At 39.4% G+C, this 20,628-nt stretch overlaps 1 protein-coding gene across 2 annotated transcripts in view; it reads right to left on the bottom strand.

Moving 5' to 3' along the window:
• CRPPA (CDP-L-ribitol pyrophosphorylase A) overlaps positions 1-20,628 on the bottom strand; it is a 307,819-nt gene that overhangs the window by 269,530 nt on the left and 17,661 nt on the right. For both annotated transcript variants that reach the window (XR_010406512.1, XM_045864615.3), the window contains exon 3: positions 845-994. Coding sequence is in view for 1 of the 2 variants with exons in the window: in XM_045864615.3 (XP_045720571.1) it covers positions 845-994 (150 nt within the window). In the remaining variant the exon portion in view is untranslated. The remainder of the gene's footprint in view (positions 1-844; positions 995-20,628) is intronic.

The following is a 20,628-nucleotide window of genomic DNA, read 5'->3' as shown; positions in this document are numbered from 1 at the left end:
TTCATTTTCTTAAAAGTCCATCTATTCCAAACTCTTCACTGATTGTTTAACATCCACTGAACAGTGAGTTAGTTCTAACTTATTTCATTGGGAAGTTTCTGATAAGCAAAATACCTAATAATTAATAACTATTTAATCCATAAATTTGCAATAAATGTCAGCAAAAGGTCCCAAAGCATTTTCAGAACATAAAAACAAAGAAAAATTTCTAAACACAAATCGATTATGTGAGATTTTAGAAGAAGTTAGTTTGTGAATTCAAATGATAAAGTATCTACAGCTGCGCAAGAAACTTACCATACAGGCCTTAAATGGTTAGAAAGACTACCCTTCCACCTGGATATGGGAAATTGGCTCTTGTAATTTTCTCAGTGAACAGTTAGTAAGTGTGGTTCAACTATGCTCATACTATTTGCATAAACAGCATTGCTCATGTTAGACACCTGCTTTCCTTCTGGGAATCTGAAGCTTTTGTACATGCTGAGGCAGGGGATGCCTATGTGACCAACCCCAATAAACACCTTAAACACCAGACTCTAATGGGCTTCCCTGAAGAGAACCATCACCCACATGTTGCTAAATTTTCATTGCTGGTGGGTGGCGGAGAAGATGATGCTCTGTGTGACCCCTCAGGGGAAGATATGAACCTAAGCAAGAACACACATGGATCCTCCCAAACTCTGCATGCGTTTCTCCTATGACTCAGCTGTGAATCCGCTCTACTTCACTGTTAGCAATTTTAACTTGAGTCTAACTATACATGGAATCTTCCAGCAAATCTCCAAAAAGAGGAGTATTCTTGTGGACCCCCAACATAGCCATTTTCAGAAATCAGGATTCTTACCTGCTGATAGGCTTCATAGATCACATCAAATAGAAAAGCCTGTGGCATTTCACTTGCTCTGTGTCTGGCACGTTCTAGTGAATGGTCTAGGCAACCATCAGCAGATGGACTGATTACAGTAGATACAAGAGGTCGAATTGCTCCTGCTGCCTAAAGAACAAACAGAGATCCAGTTAACATTTATTTCACCTAGAACCTATTTCAAAGTTAAACTCTGACCGCTCGCATTTTGGGGAGATTGTAGTTCTAGCTTTAACAAGTAACCTCAAGAAAATATTTGAACAAGTGCTGATTTGGTTCTTAAAGCAGTATTTCACTATCAAAAACCCTCTTTCTCAATATTACAGTTCCATGAAAGAGATAGGGATTCTTTTTTCCATTATAGGTTCACAAATTCTTTTGCTCACTGGCCACTGAAACCTAATACTAGATCAGAATGCTAAGATCCAAGGGGTATTCCGAGAAGGTGAAAGAAGGGTGAAAGAAGAGTTACTGTGGAAAAAATGGACATGGTACACATCAATATTTATTAATGTGCCTTCAAAAGTTTTACTTTCTACACAGATAATTCAGGCAACAGATCTATTCCCAAAGATCCCCAAAATGAGACTGAGGCTAAGTAACAATGAATTTATGTCTCACTCTAATTCCTGTGAACAACCATTCCCTCCAAACCATCTTAGAGCAACATTCCCTCAGGTAAAGTAGCCACTGATTTTAATTGCTCTGATAAAAGCTGTCGCCCCTATAGATGCATCTCAACATTACACAAAGGTACCTTCATACCTGACAATTTATCCCCTTTATCTTTAATAGTGTTTCATTGTAGACTTGAAAGTCATTACCAGACAACTCTTTTGGAGAAGTGGCTTTAAAATACAGTTCTCCTGTGGTCGGCCGTTAACCAAACCTCCTCCATAAGTTCTTACCGTCCACGTAGCAAACACATAGATATTACAGCACATCAAACTGATGAGCCAGCCAATTTGATCTTGAGAAGAACCGTATCTGTGCAAGATAGATAGCCCATAAACTAGCTTATAAAATCCCAGAGACTGGCTGAAAATCAAAGCTAATATGTGAGCCAAGGAGACAGTTTATAAACTGTCACCATTTCCAGTGACTCAAGTAGAAGTTTGGAGCCCAGAAATAAAAGCAAAAATGAGGAGACTGCCAGGGCTGATACGGAGGGAGTGATGTCCAAGTAGGTGAAAGATAAATAAGAAGAAAACCCAATTGGTCAAGCCTGACACCTATCAACAGAAGAATACAAAAGAAACAGATTTGCATGCATACATATATAGAGAAAGCTTTTTAAGGGAAAAGTTCTATTTATACAGCAACTATGTATAGGTAATGCTGGAATTCTATACCAGGCCATGAAGCAAATATATTAAAAAGAGAATGAGTCACAAAGTGTCAGAATGAGGACTTTAGCAGACTTTCTCTCCAGCAAAAGAACTAGTGAAAAATATTTTACAACAACCATTTAAAATCCTTGAAGGGCATGCACCAGATGAAACATTTTTTAAGAGTATCAACTAAAACTTTGTAAAAACAGAGTTTGTGGTACTCAAGTCATGATCTATTTCTTCCTTAATCATCCACGCAGCTCAGTGTGACTGAAGTTCCACTCAGAGTAGGTATGGCTGAAAAGATGGGGCTTTCCTCTCCCCCTATCTCCCAGTTCAAAGGACAGAGGACTAGCATTTCCCATCCTACTCAGCCCAAGGTCACAGAGGCTAAATTAAAGCCTACTGTGGACAAGAGATTGGAGACTCCCTTCCCACTACATAGCCTTCACTACCAAGTGGAATATCTACCCCAGGCACAGTAAACACAGAATGTATACTGGGCCCTGAACACCCTTAACCCCCAATCTCACACAGGGCAGAGGTTTCACACCAGGAGAAGCATAACAAAAAGGTAAGAGTCTTCAAATATCTCCATGGACCACTCTGCTCATGAAGTAGAAGTGTCACTTAGAAAAACAAGGTATTATGCCCCACTGAGTAACAGTGTGGTGATTTTTTACAGGGAGAGAGACAGGCTGTAAGAACAGAACTATTAAGTTCTCCCAAAGGGAACTCACCTTGAATAACTGACTGTGACCAAGTTTAAACCTAAGTGCACTTGCAAAAGAAATGGAGACTACCGTGCTAAGCAATTAAGAGGAAGGTGGTAGCTACAAGACAGCATAAAGCTCAACTATTGGTAAGCAAGTTTACCAGAGATAACCACAGAGAGAGAGACAAGTAGCAACAGCCCCCCTGGAATCAGAGCAAACTTCCAATACTGACCTCAAAAACTACCTTTGCCATGGAGCCAAAGTTAAATTGAATCAGATTATAGAGCATTTTGTAGCTCAGGCATTGTAAGAAAGAGAGAAAGAAAGAGAGAGCTAAAGAGCAAGAGCGAGAGAGAGAAAGAGAAAGAGAGAGAAAAAGAGAAAGAAGAAAGAGAGAAAGAGAAAGAGACAGAAAGAAAAAGAAAGAAACAGAGAGAGAGAAAGAGACAGAAAGCAAGCAAGCAAGCAATTGCAGGCAACGAATAGAGTTTATCAGTTTAGTGTGGTATCAGAGACAGTAAGAGATTAACAACAAAAGGCAAAAGGAACCCTACTAAACTACTTTCATTCCAGGCTGGCTACATTCATGCCCAAGACTGCACCCTCTGTATAGTGATTTTAGAGACTTCACTGGGTAGGGGGAAACAAGACTTTACTGAAATAGACCAGCCAAGTCACATACAACAGTAAGTCCTGAGGAAATGGGAGGGAGACTATCACCATCTAGAACTGATACTAAAGGTCTACCAACCAATGAATGGATAAAAAGAACATGTGCTACATATATCCACAAGGAAGTATTTTTCAGCCATAATGAAGTTGCTTCAACAAAGTAAGTACTTTCAACAATATGGATGGACTTCAAGGGCAATGTGCTAAGTGAAGCAAGTCAGAGAAAGACAAATACCTTATGATCTCACCTATATATGTAAAGGCTAAAAGATACAACAGATTGGTGGCCAGAAGTCGGGGGACAGAGGTGGGCAAAATGGATGAGAACATTCAAAAGGTAAAACTTCCAGTGACAAATTAAGTCCTGGAGATGTAATGTACAGCATGGGCTATAATTAATGCTCCACAGTATCAAGTTGCTTAGAGATCTTAAAAATCCTAAGGAAAGGGTTCTGTAACTATGTCTGGTGACAGATGTTAACTTATTTTGGTGATCATTTCACAATGTAAACAAATGTAAAAACATTATGTTGTACAACTGAAACTTATGTTGTATATCAATTATACCTCAAAAAAATCTGTCAAAAAACTTACATGTGAGAATTTCAAAACTGTGGAAGGTGTACATACTAACAATGAACCCAAGAAGAAATCAGAGAAACAGAAGATACTGAGATGAAAAGATACAATATGAAACACAGCATGCAGCTGAAGCAGTTGTAAGAGGGAAATTTGTAGCTGTGCATGTCTATGTATAAAGACATTCTCAAGGCCAAAACCTTCTACCTTAAGACTTACACTCCTATCTTAAGATTTTTGGAAAAACAGGGGCGCCTGGGTGGCTCAGTTGGTTAAGCGACTGCCTTCGGCTCAGGTCATGATCCTGGAGTCCCAGGATCGAGTCCCGCATCGGGCTCCCTGCTCTGCAGGGAGTCTGCTTCTCCCTCTGACCCTCCTCCCTCTCATGCTCTCTCTCTATCTCATTCTCTCTCTCAAATAATAAAATCTTAAAAAAAAAAAAGATTTTTGGAAAAACACCAATTATAACAGAACACCCTCAAATTAAATCAAGTGTAAGTAGTAAATAGAGATTAGAATAAATGAAGTAGAGAGTATAAAAAGAGGGGGGAAAAAATCAATATCCAAACTCAGTTCTTTGAAGAATTAACAGGATTGACAAACTTCAACTGGATGAACCAAGTGGGGGAGGAGATTCTAATTAGTGAAATCAGGAATCAAAGTGGTGTTTCTACCAACTTCCCAGAAATAAGGAATTTTCAGCAAATTACATGAAATTTCTGTTTCCTAGAAAGGCATTAACTATAAAAACTGATTCAGTAATAGACAATTTGAATAGACCTATAACAAGTACGAAAACGGAATTAGAAATTTTTATTTCGCACGAAGAAAATCCAGGCAGCTTCACTGGTTATACCAAAAAAAAAAAAAAAGAAAGAAAAGAAAAATCTTCAATACCAATTTCTCACATTATCCCAAGAAGTAATATAGGAGAGAATGCTTCCTAACCCACTCGGTAAGATGAGTACTGCCAAAACCAGACAAAGGCATCACAAAAAAGTACAACTACAGACCAAAACCCCTGATGAATACAGATGCATAAATCTTCAACAAAATACTAACAAACCAAATTTGGCAATAAGTGTTACATACCATAACCAAGTGGGATTTATCCCATGAATGCAAAATTGATTCAACATACCCCAAAAATCATTGTCATTTCTCACATTAAAGGGCAAAAAAATCCAGAAACACTCAAACAGATGCAGAAATAGCATCTGACAAAATGCAATGCTCCTTCATGAAAAAAGCATTCAACAAAATTAGGAACAGAACTCGCTCTAGCCAATAAAGGGCAACTATGAAAAACCCACAGGTAACATCATATTTGATAAATACTATTTTTGCTTTCATATCAAGAACAAAAATATATCCACTGTCACCAGTTAATATGTTCTATTAAACATAGTACTGGATGTTCTAGTCAGGAAAATTAGTCAAGAAAAAATAGAAGGCATCCAAAAGGAGTTAAACTATCTGTATTTGCAGATAATATTTTATAGAAAATCCTGATGAATTCCCTTTAAAAAACTAGGAATAAACACATTTGGCAAGAAGGCACAGGACAAGACCAACAAAAACAACAACAAAATCACTTCTATCTCTGTACTAGCAATGTACCATTCAAAAAGAAATTCATTTACAATAGCGTCAGAAAGAAAACACTTAACGTGTAACAAAAGTTAAAAATTTATTCCGAGAACTATAAAAATTCCCAAGCTCCTATGCAAAAGCCAGCATCTCTACCTACTCACTGGCCCCATTCCCTCTCAAGTCTTTCTCTACAGCAACAGTCCTCCTCCTATCCTGCCCCATCAATTTTTATTCCTTTACTCAACTATCTTCATTAGTGTCCAGGCATTCTGTGACATCTCTAGTCAAGCCATTCCTCCTTTGATCACACCTATCTTCCAACTAGGACCAAATTTCTCCTAGTCAGTTTCAGACAAAGTCTGTTTAAGAACTATCCATACTACTTAATATCTCCAATGTCTGCCTCTTCCCATGTTCTTTGCAATCTACTTTAATGAGGATTATGTCTCCCCACATCCACAAAAACATATTTAGCAATATCACCCATGACCCCCACATGGCCAAATCCAATGGAGAGCTCTGTTTTCTCAAGAGCATTTGGTTCATGTGGCTTTCAGAAACAATTTTCAAACAACCACCTCACTCTCATGCTCTAAAACCTCATTCTAAATGGTCAAATGTTCCCAAGCTGGGACCTCAAAGTTCTCTAGCTACCCTCATTCTTTAAGTGACCTCATCAAGTTACAACACTTCACATACTGTCTATATGAGAACTTCCCAATCTATCCGGCTATCCTAGAATGTTCCCTTCAATTCTGGACTTTCATACCCAAATACCCTATTTAAAACTTCTCCAATCAAGAGATACGCCTCAACTATAACATACTGAGATCAGTTTTGATTTCACACATACCACATATTCCAAACCTGCTCCTCCATACACTTCCCATTTTCATAAAGGTCAACTCTATTCCTCTGGTTATTCTTGTCAAAACCTTGATCATGGATTTCTCTCCTCTCATATTCCAAATCGAATCCATCAGCAAGCCCCATTACCTTCAAACTACCCCACATCAGCATACATTTCAATGTTTTCACTGCTGCGATCTGAAACCAAGGCACCCAAGCTTCCTCCCTCAGACCTCATACAGAAAACAAAGACCGTAAATGAAGACATTAGTATTTTTCACTACATTAAAATAAACTGCTAGAAAATTATTACGGGGGCGCCTGGGTGGCTCAGTTGGTTAAGCGACTGCCTTCGGCTCAGGTCATGATCCTGGAGTCCCGGGATCGAGTCCCGCATTGGGCTCCCTGCTCAGCGGGGAGTCTGCTTCTCCCTCTGACCCTCCCCCACTCTCATGTGCTCTCTCTCAAATAAATAAAAAATCTTTAAAAAAAATAGAAAATTATTACGGGGCATATAACTAGCAAAGTATTTGTGTGTACAGTATTTAAGTAATTCCTAGAAATCAGTTTTTACTTGAAAAATACCAATATGAAACTAAAATTTAAATTAGAAAAATAGGGGCAAAAGACTTTCATGGGCAATTCAATGAGAACATATAAATCTTTAAGTACTTGAAGAACTGCCCAACCTATTAACAAAAGACTAAATTAAACCACAAAGAGAAAGCATTTTCCACTAACTGGATTAGGAAAAAGTCAATCTAACATTATGAATTGGAAAGGACATGGCTCTAACTCAAACTCCTGTTATACCCTATTGAGTAGAATTTGTACACATTTGGAAATTAATTTAGCATCATCTGATCAAAATGGTAATATGCATTTATCTCGACTCTAGTGAAATCCTTGCTCATGTACTTAAAACATTAATAGTAATGTTCATGCTAGCAATGCTTGCACTGGCAAAAATTAAAGAAAACATGTTCACCAACTACAAATAGATGAATGGTGATATAAAGCAGTGATCATGAACACATGATAGCTACAAAGATTCACATGAATATATGTCCCTAAATGTATTTTTTTTTTGAAGTGCTGTCAAAATAAAAGCAAAACAGAAGTTGAATCATACAAATAATTTTTTTTACAGGGGTATAAAAAAAGCATAGAAACCTAGTATGTCCTTTAGGAATACATGCTACAAAATGGGGGGCGGGAGGACACGAATAAAAACAAATTTCAGGATGTTTATCCATGTGGGGGAAATAAATAGGATCGAGGCAGGGATATAGTTTTAAAGCAACTGTAATGTTCAGGTGGTAGATCTGGAGGTGTCCAAAGCGCTTTTCAGGTTCCCCTTTTTTAATTTCTAAAAGTGTATTTATGGACTCTCACTTTGACCAATAAAAACTTCTCAAGAGAAGAAAACCATCCACATTTGTGATGCTACTAGGGTAGGATTGGTATATTCCAGACTTTGTAAGGTTCTGGTTTAATGGAGGCCTAGAGATCAGCTAACAAGTAGTGCAATAGGAAAACCACTTAAAGCATGGAGCAATGGGTGTTATATGCAAACAATGAATCATGGAACAGTACATCAAAAACTAATAATGTAATGTATGGCGATTAATAGAACATAGTAAAAAAAATAAAATAAAAATAAAATTTAAAAAGCACAAGGTGACTAACTCGCTTACTCAACAAAATGCCCATGAAAAGAATCACATGTCAAAAAAAAAAAAAATCATTCTCTGGCCAACCCTGTTTTTCCTCCAACTACTACTCACTCAACTATCTGGTTTAAACAGATCTAGAATAAAGATGCTTAAATTGACAGGCATAAGAGACTTTTTTTTCAGAAACCTAAATCATCAGTTATATCGATCTTTTCTGAAATATAAAGCACCAAAATTAAGACCCAAGTATGGACAGAGTCATTTAGTTGCCTCTACAATACAGCCATCTCTAGTAGTAGTTACACTAAGCACAATTCTGAGTTGTCAGATATACTGTCTCATTTGGAATTAGCCTAATAAGCCCCGAATGGAAGCTTAACAGCTCAGCACCACAGTGATTACCTGCCTCTCAAGCTCATCTATGAAAGTATTTCCACACCTCAATGCATGGAAATCATGAGAGATACAAATCATACAATGTGGAAAATGAACCCCACCTCTTCTGTTTATTTTTAAAAGCACATTTGAACAATACTTCTCCATACACAGAGCAGGTGCTGACATGCACTCCTACTCACATGTCAGCATTCAAGCTAATTATGACAATGCACTATAGAAATCCTGACTATGTAATTACAATTTCATTTACCTGAGTTGTCTTTAGTCTAAGACTACTTAATACATGTTTACACAATCACATCTCTAAAGGTAATCATCGGCCATTATGAGATTTTGAATATATCATATTTTGATAAAAGAATACCTCAAATCTCCTTCCATAAAAAATATTCAATACAGAAATGCAAGTATTTTATAAAAACCTATCCAAATTGCTCTATCACTCCAAGGGCCCCTAAAAAACAGTATATGTAGCAAGAATAAGGTCCGCATTTGATATACTCAAGTCGTGAAAATTAAAGTAGTACCATTTAACTTAAATCTAAAATGATCTGAAGTATTCTTCATGGATGTTCTCAATGTTTAATAAGCTTTATTACATTTTAATTCTAGACATATCATGGTTCCTTGATCTGCCCCCCTTCTCCAACTACATTTGAGAGTAATACATAGAATATACAGGGGTAGTAGTTTTAGATAAGCAAAACAAAAGCTTTTCACGCAGCTTTTTCAACATCAGGAACAGATCAAGTTTTACCTCATTCCCTAGTAGTCAGGGAATAATTCACCACCTGCCCTGGGCACTTCAACTTGTGTCAAAATATGCCTCAACTTTCCCACTAGATCATCAGAATTCACTGCTTTCTCACAAATCAAATTGCTTCTTTAGGCGTAGGACTTAATACCAATGTTTCTTTCCCTCCGGTAAGATACAGAATCCAATGGCCCAGGAGCACTTATTACCTGACCCCCACCTAATACTGAACTCTGAGCTTCAATGCACTTGATCATGATCAAAACTAACCAATAGAAAGCCAGTACAAGTTACCGTTAGCCATGGTCAATTCTACTTAAGATTCTTTGTTTGGAAAATATCATCATCTGCCAAGTCATTTTTCAGCTCTTTTAAAATAAGCCCACAATACTTTGCATAAATTTCTAATACTGGGTAGTCAAAGAGTATATTCTTCCTGATGCACACATATTAACTTTTACTTCTGAAGTGTTCTTTAATCATTACCAAGTATAGCCCTACTATAAAACACAAATATTGCCCACACACTCATACACCCCCATGTCAGAGTTTCTGGTTATTAATTACACTGCTTCTCTTCAGAAAAGTACTCAGATTTTCTAACTAAAAACTAACCATCCTACAGGACATGGGATAGTCCCCCAACAGAAAGCATCTTACCCAAAATGTCAATTGTGCCAAGGTTGAGGAAGCCTGTGCCACTTCCATATTCAGATATAGAAAAAAACTAAGGTCTGGAAGTCTACAAAAATCCCTTTTGCCTTAATACTGGAAAAACCACCCAATATATTAAGTATAGGGGACTCTTATGAGATAAGCAGTAAGATGTACCTTGGTCAAGTGTTGATAAGATCACAAGCAGTTGAAAATCTTTAATTAGGGGCACGTTGGTGGCTCAGTCGCTTAGGCATCTGTCATGATCTCAGGGTCCTGGGATCGAGCCCCACATCAGGCTCTGGGCTCAGCAGGGAGTCGGCTTCTCCCTCTCCCTCTGCACCTGCCCCCTGCTCCTTGAGCTTGTGCGTGCTCTCTCAATATTTAAAAAATAATTTTTTTAAAATAAACTCTTTAAGTACTATATCCATCGGTAGGTCTGCCTAGTGTAGGCAAGCAATTCAGTGTCTCAACTAATTCCACACAACCTCGGAAGGATGCAGGGAGTGCAGGAGCACAGGGATTTTAGCACAAGAGAAGATCAGATCTACTGGCAGGGAATGGCAAAGAAAAATTGAAGCATAGAAAAGTACTCGTGTCTTATTACCTCATAGCTCACATCATCCAATCAGGTCCAGCCAATCCAAGTCCCTTAACATTTTTTTTTTCCCCAACCTCTACTTCTTTCTCTATTTTAATTGGCTTAAAGAGACCTTCACCACTCAGCTGGATCAATACTGTAGATCCCAAACTAATTTCAGTTCCCTCAACCTCCTCCTGTACTCCACATATAAAACCAGGAAGACAGTCATCTTTCTAAGCTTCAAGTTTTAGGTTATTTCCTCTTGGTGGCGGCGGGGAGGGGAGGTGGTTGGGCAGGAAATCAATGGTTCCCCCCTTGTCTCCAGAAGCTAATTCAAGGAAAGAGATCAGGGAATATTAATGAATTCAGACATGCTGAAAAAGGCAAATTTCAGTGGTTCTGTTCAGCTGGAAGCTGAACATACAATGTCTGGAATTATAACAAAGAAGGTGTAGCATGACAGAAATTTTGGAGAGAACATGTCAAGTGGTAAAATGGTTACATGGAAATGCTTTGTACTAAGTAGAATAATCATCTCCCAGAGTTACATGTTGTAGGATTTTTTTTTTTTTTTTTAGATTTTATTTATTTATTTGAGAGACAGACAGAGATAGTGAGAAGAGAGCATGAGCAGGGAGGAGAGAGAGAAGCAGGCTCCCACTGAGCGGGGAACCCGATGTGGGACTCGATCCCAGGACCCTGGGATCATGACCTGAGCCGAAGGCAGACGCTTAACCGACTGAGCCACCCAGGTGTCCCTGTAGGATTTTTTTTATACAGTACTCTGGAAGAGACAAAAACACAGGGACAGAGAACACATCAATAGTTGACAGGGATTAGGAAGAGAGCAAGGGTCTGAGTACCAAGCAGCACCAGAAGGCAACTCTTTGGAGTGTTAGAAAGTTCTGCTGTGATTACAATCATCTATAGATACAAACACTCAGACTATGTACCTTCCCTAAAGTGAATTTTACTGTAGGTCATTTTTTCAGTTAAGTAACATGAGCATGATTTTCATTGCTCAGAAATACTTTGTTAAGTTATAATAGAAGTTAAAGGGAATGTTTAGAGTATGGAAGATGGATCTGAAAAGAGGTCAAAAAAAAAAAAAAAAGGTAAATACTATAGTCACAGAAGACAAGGTAGAGCTGCAGAAGGAAGATCTGGTTAACACGGTCAAACTTAACTAAGCCACTGGGTATACATTGGTATGTTAGAATACAATTCATTTCTAATGTCAGTCAGCTGGAGTTAGCACAATCCCCACAGTTCACAACCAGACTGCCATTACTGTAGACACCAGGCACAAGTGAGGTCCTCACATCACATATAATCCTGACCAACTGGCTCCAAGTGCGCGAGGTTCTCACAGCCCCCAGTGAAGTTCACCAAAACTCCTGGAACTCAGGAAAATGATTATGACTACTTCAGATTACACATTTATGACCAAGGATATTTTATCAGAGCAGATAAATGGAGAGAGACACAGGGCAGGGTCTGGGAGAGTGCACAACACAGCTTCCCTGGTGCCCTCTCCGCATGGAATAAGCAAGTGCCAGGCTATCTGCACACCACTGTTCAACCAGTGAAGTCCCTGAGCTTCAGCATCCAGGGTTTTTACTGGGATATCATTTTGGCATTATGAGCAATTGAATCACCAACCACGTGGTTGAATTCAGTCTCCAGCCCTATTCCTCTCCCCCAGAGGTGGGGCTGATTCAAAGCCTCAAATCTCCAATCACCATTATTAGACACCAATAGTATTTCTGGCGACCAGCCTCCATCCTGAGTGATCTCATTAGCATAAGCTCAGGGGAGATCCAAGGGGCTCATAAAAGAAAAGAACACCCACAAAGACCATCCTAGTACTTGGAAAATCCCAAATATTTCCATTCTCCCTTCAAGGAGCCAAATATAAAAGCCAGTCAGCTTCTTTATTTTACAATAGACTAAAAATGCACATCTAATTTAGGAATTGAGATGTTACAGGTGCACTTGGACAGAGGAGTCAGAGGAGAAAAAAGCCAGATTGCTGTGCACTGATGAGGAAACTGAAAGTGCAAAAGCAGGAGCAATAAATCTGATGGTTATTGTCAGAAGTTGATTAAGGAGAGGATAAAACATGATTAGAGATGTAAGAACAGAGGGCTTAAATTCGTGCAAGTAATTAAGGAAGTATCTTCCCTCGGGAGCACATCTCGAGGAGGCTGCTTTCCTGATTCACTGTCATTTTCAAATTCATGTTATTACTGGCAGTTTTGTGAATATAAGAGCTAGCTTCGAAGTCCTAAAATGATTCTCTGTCATTTCTGTGTTCCAAGTTATTTTACCCTTGCCAACATCTCTCTTAGAACAATGTCCTTGTTATTGCTTTTCAACTCTGGAAATATGCAGAAATATACAAGTAATTTCTCAGGCAAGTGTGCCTATAGCCCAGTACAAGGCAAGGGACAAAAAAAATTCTTATCTAGTCACCTATTACAGAGAGTGCACATTACCTGCAAAAAATAAGGGACTTTAAAAATCAACCTGATGGACTCTCCATAGCTAAGATAGTGATGGAGTAGGAGGACCTAGACTTGCCTTGTCCCCCTAAAGTAACGAGGTAATTATCCAATCATTCTAAATACCCAAGAAATTGACCTGAGTTCTGACAGAACTGCACAACTAGAGGGAGAGAAGAGCCACATGGAGGAAAGTACAAAGTGCAGAGATGTAGTTTGGGGAAGAAATGCACTGCAAGTACCGTGGAGGTGAGGGAGCCCTGGTCAGAGAGAGCTCAGAGAGACACAGGAGTGCAGAGGGGGTCTCAGGAGGAGACCACTTCCCCCAAGCCACTGGCTGGGAAAACTATGGAGGCTGATGGTCCTGAGTTTTTACAACCAGCAGGGCTCAAAGACTGGAGTTTTTAGAGGTCATGCTGGAACAGAGCCTTAGGGCACTGCCCTGCTCCGGGAAAGAAAGCAGGCTAACCACCGGGGGCATGATTGGAAGGTCACTTAAGGCACAAAGGGAGAGACTGTTTGCTCTCCTAGCATCTGTGAGACGTGGAGTTTGCAGCAACGCCTCTCTGGGGACAAAGGAGCCAGTGGGCACCATTCCCCTCCCCCACCCCTCTGCATGGGTGCAGAGACACCAGCCGAGGGCAGCTAACCCAGACACTGGCTATTTAGCCTACTTTGCTGCAAATTGCAGGCCCCCTCACTCTGGTGTGACTGCCCTTCTAGGTAAAATCTGCATCCATCCCAGTGTGGTGAGACCCTCCCCCCAGAAGACCAGCAAAGCCCACCCCCTCTGCCATAGCACATCATTAAAATTTGGAGTTTTAAAAGTCAGCAGGTTTAGCTGGGATAGAGCCCAAAGGGTATTGCACTGCTCCAGGCAGGCAAGCAACCTGGAGACAGACTGCATGAAAACAGCAATCTGAAAAATGCCTGGGATGTACATAGGGAAATTATGCACTCTTCTGGGGGTGCTTCCCTGAGAGCAGCAAGCAGAGACCCCTCTCTGGGAACAAAGGAGCTGACTGGCACCATTTCCTTCCTTAATCCCTCAGCAGAAAGCAGCTTCAGTAAACAGCCTAGCTCCAACACTGGCTGCCTAACCTGCTTAAACCAAGTCCCACGCCCAGTGCTCTGCTGCTACTGCTTTTCTCAGGCAAGTGTGCCTATAGCCCAGTACAGTGGGCCCCTTCCCCCAAATACCAGCAGGAACCCCCACATACATCACGTCTTCCAACCACAGGGTTCTGCAAGGCTTCAGTTCTAGTGGAAGTAGTATCAGGTCTCATTTAACAAGCAGACCAGAGCACATCAAGTTTAAACTTGCCACACTCTGGCCAAGGTCCAAACACTGCCCACTACAGGCAAGAAGAGCTTCTATAGATGACTGACCAGAGGACAGAGCAGCCAAAACTCATAGCAGAGGGCAGAGTGCAGAGTACACAGCAGAGACACCCACTGAAACACCAGGCCCTGAGAACTATATGACCACTTCTTCATAAAGCCATTACTCTCAGGAGCAGTAACTAAGTCCCTAACTTACAAGGGAAGGCCCGTAAGGCTAGCCACAGATCTCCACACAGAAACTTGGCAAGCCAGAAGAGAGTGGCATGGTATCTTCAATGTGCTGAATGGGAAAAATCTGCAGCCAAGAACTACTCTATCCAGCAAACCTATCATTCGTACTAGAAGGAGAGATAAAGAGTTTGGACAGACATTGTCCAAAGACGACATACAGATGGCTAACAGACATGTGAAAGATGCTTGACATCACTCATGATTAGGGAAATGCAAATCAAAACTACAATGAGATATCACCTCACACCTGCCAGAATGGCTAAAATTAAAAACACAAGAAACAACAGGTGTTGGCGAGGATACCGAGAAATGGGCATACCTCTTACACTGTTGGTAGGAATGCCAACTGGTACAACCACTCTGAAAAACAGTATGGAGTTTCCTGAAAAAAGTTAAAAATAGAACTACCCTAAGATTCAGCTTTCCCACTACTATTTACCCAAAGAATACAAAAACACAGATTTGAAGGGACACATGCATCCTGACGTTCACAGCAGCATTATCAATAGCCAAACTATGGAGAGAGCCCAAATGTCCATCTCTTGATGAATGGATCAAGAAGATGTGGAATATATGTGCAATGGAGTATAACTCAACCAAAAAAAAAAAAAAAAAAAAAAATCTTGCCATTTGCAAGGACATGGATCAAGGTAGACAGTATTATATGGAGTGAAATAAGTCAATCAGAGAAAGACAAATACCACAGGATTTCACTCATATGTGGAATTTAAGAAACAAAACAAGTGAACATATGTGGGGGAGGGGAAGAGACAAGCCAGGAAAGCCTCTTAACTATAGAGAATAAATTTTGGGTTACTGAATGAAGGTTGGGCAGGGGAAATAAGTAGGTGATGGGGATTAAGGAGGGCACTTGTTAGGATGAACACCAGGTGTTATATGTAAGTGATGAATAACTAAATTCTACACCTAAAACTATTATTACACTGTACATTAACTGGAATTTAAAAACTCGAATAAAATAAATAAAAATAAAATCAGCCTGACAGAAAAGGCAGGTAACTTTCAAGGGATACAATTAGACTTTCAAGGGATACTATTATACTGGTCAACAGACTTCTCACAAGCAGAATTAAAGCCAGGACATAATGATATATTTTCAAAGTACTGGGAAAGAAAAAATAGTTATAAACTTAGAAATGTATACCCTAGGCAAATGATCATCAAGTGAAAAGCAGAATTAACCCTGAAAGGGTTTACCTGCTAGCTCTATTGGAGTCTTCTCCCCTCCATGGAACCCAGAAATGAAGCTTATAGAGATAAGATAACCTGGGTCCTGGTGATAGTTCTGAGTTCCTATATGCAGATAACTCAATTATCAGCCTTAATTTGGGACATCTTAGTATTTTGAAGTAATCTATCTTCAATTTGAAAATGGTTTTTAAACCAAGAAGTTAAAATTTCACAGTTCCCTTTAACATGTATGCTCTCCAAGGGGCTGTCTCAGTGTCTACCTTATGCAGGAAAGGATTTAATCTGCAAGGGACCTTTGGGTACAGCTTGAAAGTTAAGAGCTAAGAGAAAAGAGAATCCGTTAAGAATCTATACAATGCAATTTAAGAAAACAAAGGAGCATTAGTTCAAAAGAAGTCATGGAAACCAAGTGGTTTAGTGTCTCCAAGCTCACCATTTTCTTGCGTTGGGATGTTATCCAATTCAGACCAGTCTTGGGCAATTTAATGCCTAGAGGGTAAGAAGGTGTCATTCCTTTCCACCAACACAAGAACTTCAACTACCACGCCAAGTCAATTCCACTTATGTTTTTACAATTAGAATTTAGAACAGTGTGAGAGTGTTGGCAGGAAGTAGTACCTGGATTACCTAAGGTTGTTAGGTCACTATCCTAACCTTTATAGTTTAGGAGAACCAAGAGATACTGAATGTCTTCAGTGTAAGACTATGTATTGTTTAGAGACAACCCTTCTAGATTAGCTGAATGAAACCTTCCATGGCCTCTGAGCTCTTTTACAACTTTCACCAAGTTACAGGTAACTGACAGCAATGCAAAATCATACGTGCCTATCAAGATGCAAATCCACTCTGCCCAGTGGAGGTTTGACACCCCTCACAAGACAGTTTTGCCTATGTGAGTTCATTTCAGTATTGCTTTATTTCATGAAAATGTGTGCTTCTCTGGATTCTAACCTGTGCCTGGTTCTTTCATTAATAACATGAGCATGTTAAGAATTTCACATACCTGTATGAAACTCATTTTCTACTTTCTTGAAAATTATTCCCTAACACCATCAAAACAAGACATCATTTCTAGCAGACACCAGGTTTCTGAAGCTTCAAAATAAATTGTGAAGATGCCACTTACAACTAGCTTCTTAATGCCAAGTTTCAGCGATTTCATTAAAATATCATGTATGATTTAATCATGTACATAATACATAAGTTATTCTGATTAACCTTAAAGATAGTCCAGGAATTCCAACAAATCTGCAACAAAGTCAGTAACTGCTATATCTGTTAATGTTTCATTAAGTCACCAGTTAAACTAGGGTATCTGGGCTTGTAACTGCAGCAGGAGAGTCCTCTCAGTTTCAGACCCACTACCAAAAGTATCACTTTACTGACAATCTTAGAAATAAGATCTCAAAAAGAATAACGGACCAAAAATTCCAAATGCGTAATTTCTATAGTGAGCTTGACTGATAGTTTTCCAAAAGGTAATATAGGCAAAGACCTCTAATTATACTCACCAGGTACTATAAATTTTTAATTATCTGCCCCAACTATCTAGTCCTCCCTAGGAACTTACTCAAATTTGTCAAGTTTCACCCTAATTCCTTAAAATTCTAAATCCTGTGTTTCTTCATTCCTCCTCAGGGCACTTCTAACTGATCATATTGCCTCTAGCAAAGCTGAGGAGCCTGCAGAACAGGAAGGGATCAGAGAAGTAGGGGAGTCGTGATCAAGCTTTGAGGTCAGCTAACATACCTCTATCACAATTTTCACTCCATCAAGGTACCTTTAAATTACATTGAAGAAAAAGGTTTTCTTTGATTTATGGAATTCTTACACAGGTTTAAAAGGAATTCATGCTGTCGGGGGGAAGAGGTAACATTAGAAACAATTTCCTGAGAAAGAGACTGCAGTTGTATATAGGTAGCTAAAGAGAAATCACACATTATCTTTTCCTATAGGTATTTTTTTTTTATGGTTAACTTAGAAATATTTTATTATCAAATCTGGCATCTTTTTAATTGTTATGTTAATCACCATACATCAGTTTTTGATGTAGTGTTCCATGATTCATTGTTTGCATATAACACCCAGTGCTCCATGCAGTACATGCCCTCCTTAATACCCATCACCGGGCTAACCCATCACCCACCCCCCTCACCTCTAGAACCCTCAGTTTGTTTCTCAGAGTCCATAGTTTCTCATGGTTCATCTCCCCCTCTGATTTCCGCCCCCTTCATTTTTCCCTTCCTACTATCTTTTTTTTTTTTAATATATATTATTTGTTTCAGAGGTACAGGTCTGTGATTCAACAGCCTTACACAATTCACTGCGCTCAACATAGCACATACCCTCCCCAATGTCCATCACCCAGCTGCCCATCCCTCCCACCCCCCACCACTAAAGCAACCCTCAGTTTGCTTCCTGAGATTAAGAATTCCTCATATCAGTGAGGTCATATGATACAGGTCTTTCTCCGATTGACTTATTTCGCTCAGCATAATACCCTCCAGTTCCATCCACGTCATTGCAAATGGCAAGATCTCATTCCTTTTGATGGCTGCATAATATTCTATTGTATATATATACACCATTTCTTCTTTATCCATTCATCTGTCGATGGACATCTTGACTCCCTCCATAGTTTGGCTGTTGTAGATATTGCTGCTATAAACATCGGGTTGCACATACCCCTTCAGATCCTTACATTTGTATCTTTGGGGTAAATACCCAGTAGTGCAATTGCTGGGTCATAGGGTAGCTCTATTTTCAACTTTTTGAGGAACCTCCATACTGTTTTCCAGAGTGGCTGCACCAGCTTGCATTCCCACCAACAGTGTAGGAGGGTTCCCCTTTCTCTGCATCCCCGCCAACATCTGACGTTTCCTGACTTGTTAATTTTAGCCATTCTGACTGGTGTGAGGTGGTATCTCATTGAGGTTTTGATTTGGATTTCCCTGATGCTGAGCGAAGTTGAGCACTTTTTCATGTGTCTGTTGGCCATTTGGATGGCTTCTTTGGAAAAATGTCTGTTCATGTCTTCTGCCCATTCTTGATTGGATCATTTGTTCTTTGGGTGTTGAGTTTGATCAGTTCTTTATAGATTTTGGATACTAGCCCTTTACCTGATATGTCATTTGCAAATATCTTCTCCCATTCTGTCGATTGTCTTTTGGTTTTGTTGACTGTTTCCTTTGCTTTGCAAAAGCTTTTTATCTTGATGAAGTCCCAATAGTTCATTTTTGCCCTTGCTTCCCTTGCCTTTGGCGATGTGTCTAGGAAGAAGTTGCTGCAGCTGAGGTCAAAGAGCTTGCTGCCTATGTTCTCCTTTAGGATTTTGATGGACTCCTGTCTCACATTGAGGTCTTTCAACCATTTGGAGTCTATTTTTGTGTGTGGTGTAAGGAAATGGTCCAGTTTCATTCTTCTGCATGTGGCTATCCAATTTTCCCAACACTATTTGTTAAAGAGACTGCCTTTTTTCCATTGGACATTGTTTCCTGCTTTGTCGAAGATGAGTTGACCATAGAGTTGAGGGTCCATTTCTGGGCTCTCTATTCTGTTCCATTGATCTATGTGTCTGTTTTTGGGCCAGTACCATACTGTCTTGATGATGACAGCTTTGTAATAGAACTTGAAGTCCGGAATTGTGATGCCACCAGCTTTGCTTTTCTTTTTCAACATTCCAGATGGGTATTTTTTAACTCACCACCTACACGGCAGAGGCTTAGAGGACTCCTTCCATTTGTCTACAATCCTAGATGTTGTAATTCATCTTAATACCTTTTAAGTACTTAGCCCTCTACTGAGTAGTTACCTAATTTCCAACCCTAAAAAAACCCACAGGGATTAGCAACAGTATTTTTACAAGGCAAAGGGACCTGAAGAGGTTGCTCAAGTTGCACGTACACCACTAATTAGAAAGCCTGAGAACTGGGCCTACACATGTCCCACTCCACAGCCTATTGCTATCATGCTTTACCCGAGTGTGTACAGCAACTTTCACTTCGTCTCAAATTTAGACTATAAACCTCTTAACTTATTTTTAGGATTTTATCTAGTAATACAAGAACCAAAGATGTTCTATAGATTATAATAGGACTTTTGCTATCCTGTGTTCTTCTGGTGAATTAGAACGCAGAATTCAGCGTCATCTTAAAACTATTTCAAATGGTGTGAAAATCCTGTTCAGCTATTTGTGCTGGAAAGTAAACCACTCCCAAAAAATCAAAATGCAATTTGGGTGTGATGAGCCAGATTTTTTATTATTATGTGCATCCTAGACTTGAGTTTTCTTAGGTATTTTCAGGTAAGTGCACAACGCTTCTCATTTCTTCAGTGTACATGCAGAGCCATACTCTTAAGACAGTATTACATTCTCCAAAAAGCTCATGTTATGAAGGACTATAAGAAAAGATAAACTCTAGTACAGTCTCATGATAGAATACTTCAAGCTTCCTAAAAAAAATTTAGCATTATGTCTTTAAGTCAAACAGACATTTACCATCAACAGATGAATGGATAAAGAAGATGCGGTATATATATATATACTATGGAATATTATGCAGCCATCAAAAAATGAAATCATGCCATTTGCAATGACGTGGAATTAGAGGGTATTATGCCAAGCAAAATAAGTCAATCATAGAAAGACAATTATCCTATGATCTCA

The sequence above is a fragment of the Mirounga angustirostris genome, unplaced genomic scaffold (genome assembly GCF_029215605.1).
Source record: "Mirounga angustirostris isolate CCGP_5_RB_7025 unplaced genomic scaffold, mMirAng1.0.hap1 SCAF_12, whole genome shotgun sequence".
NCBI classification, from domain to species: Eukaryota; Metazoa; Chordata; class Mammalia; order Carnivora; family Phocidae; genus Mirounga; species Mirounga angustirostris.
The sequence above is the reverse complement of the archived record's forward strand: the minus strand, read 5'-3'. Positions and strand labels throughout refer to the sequence as shown.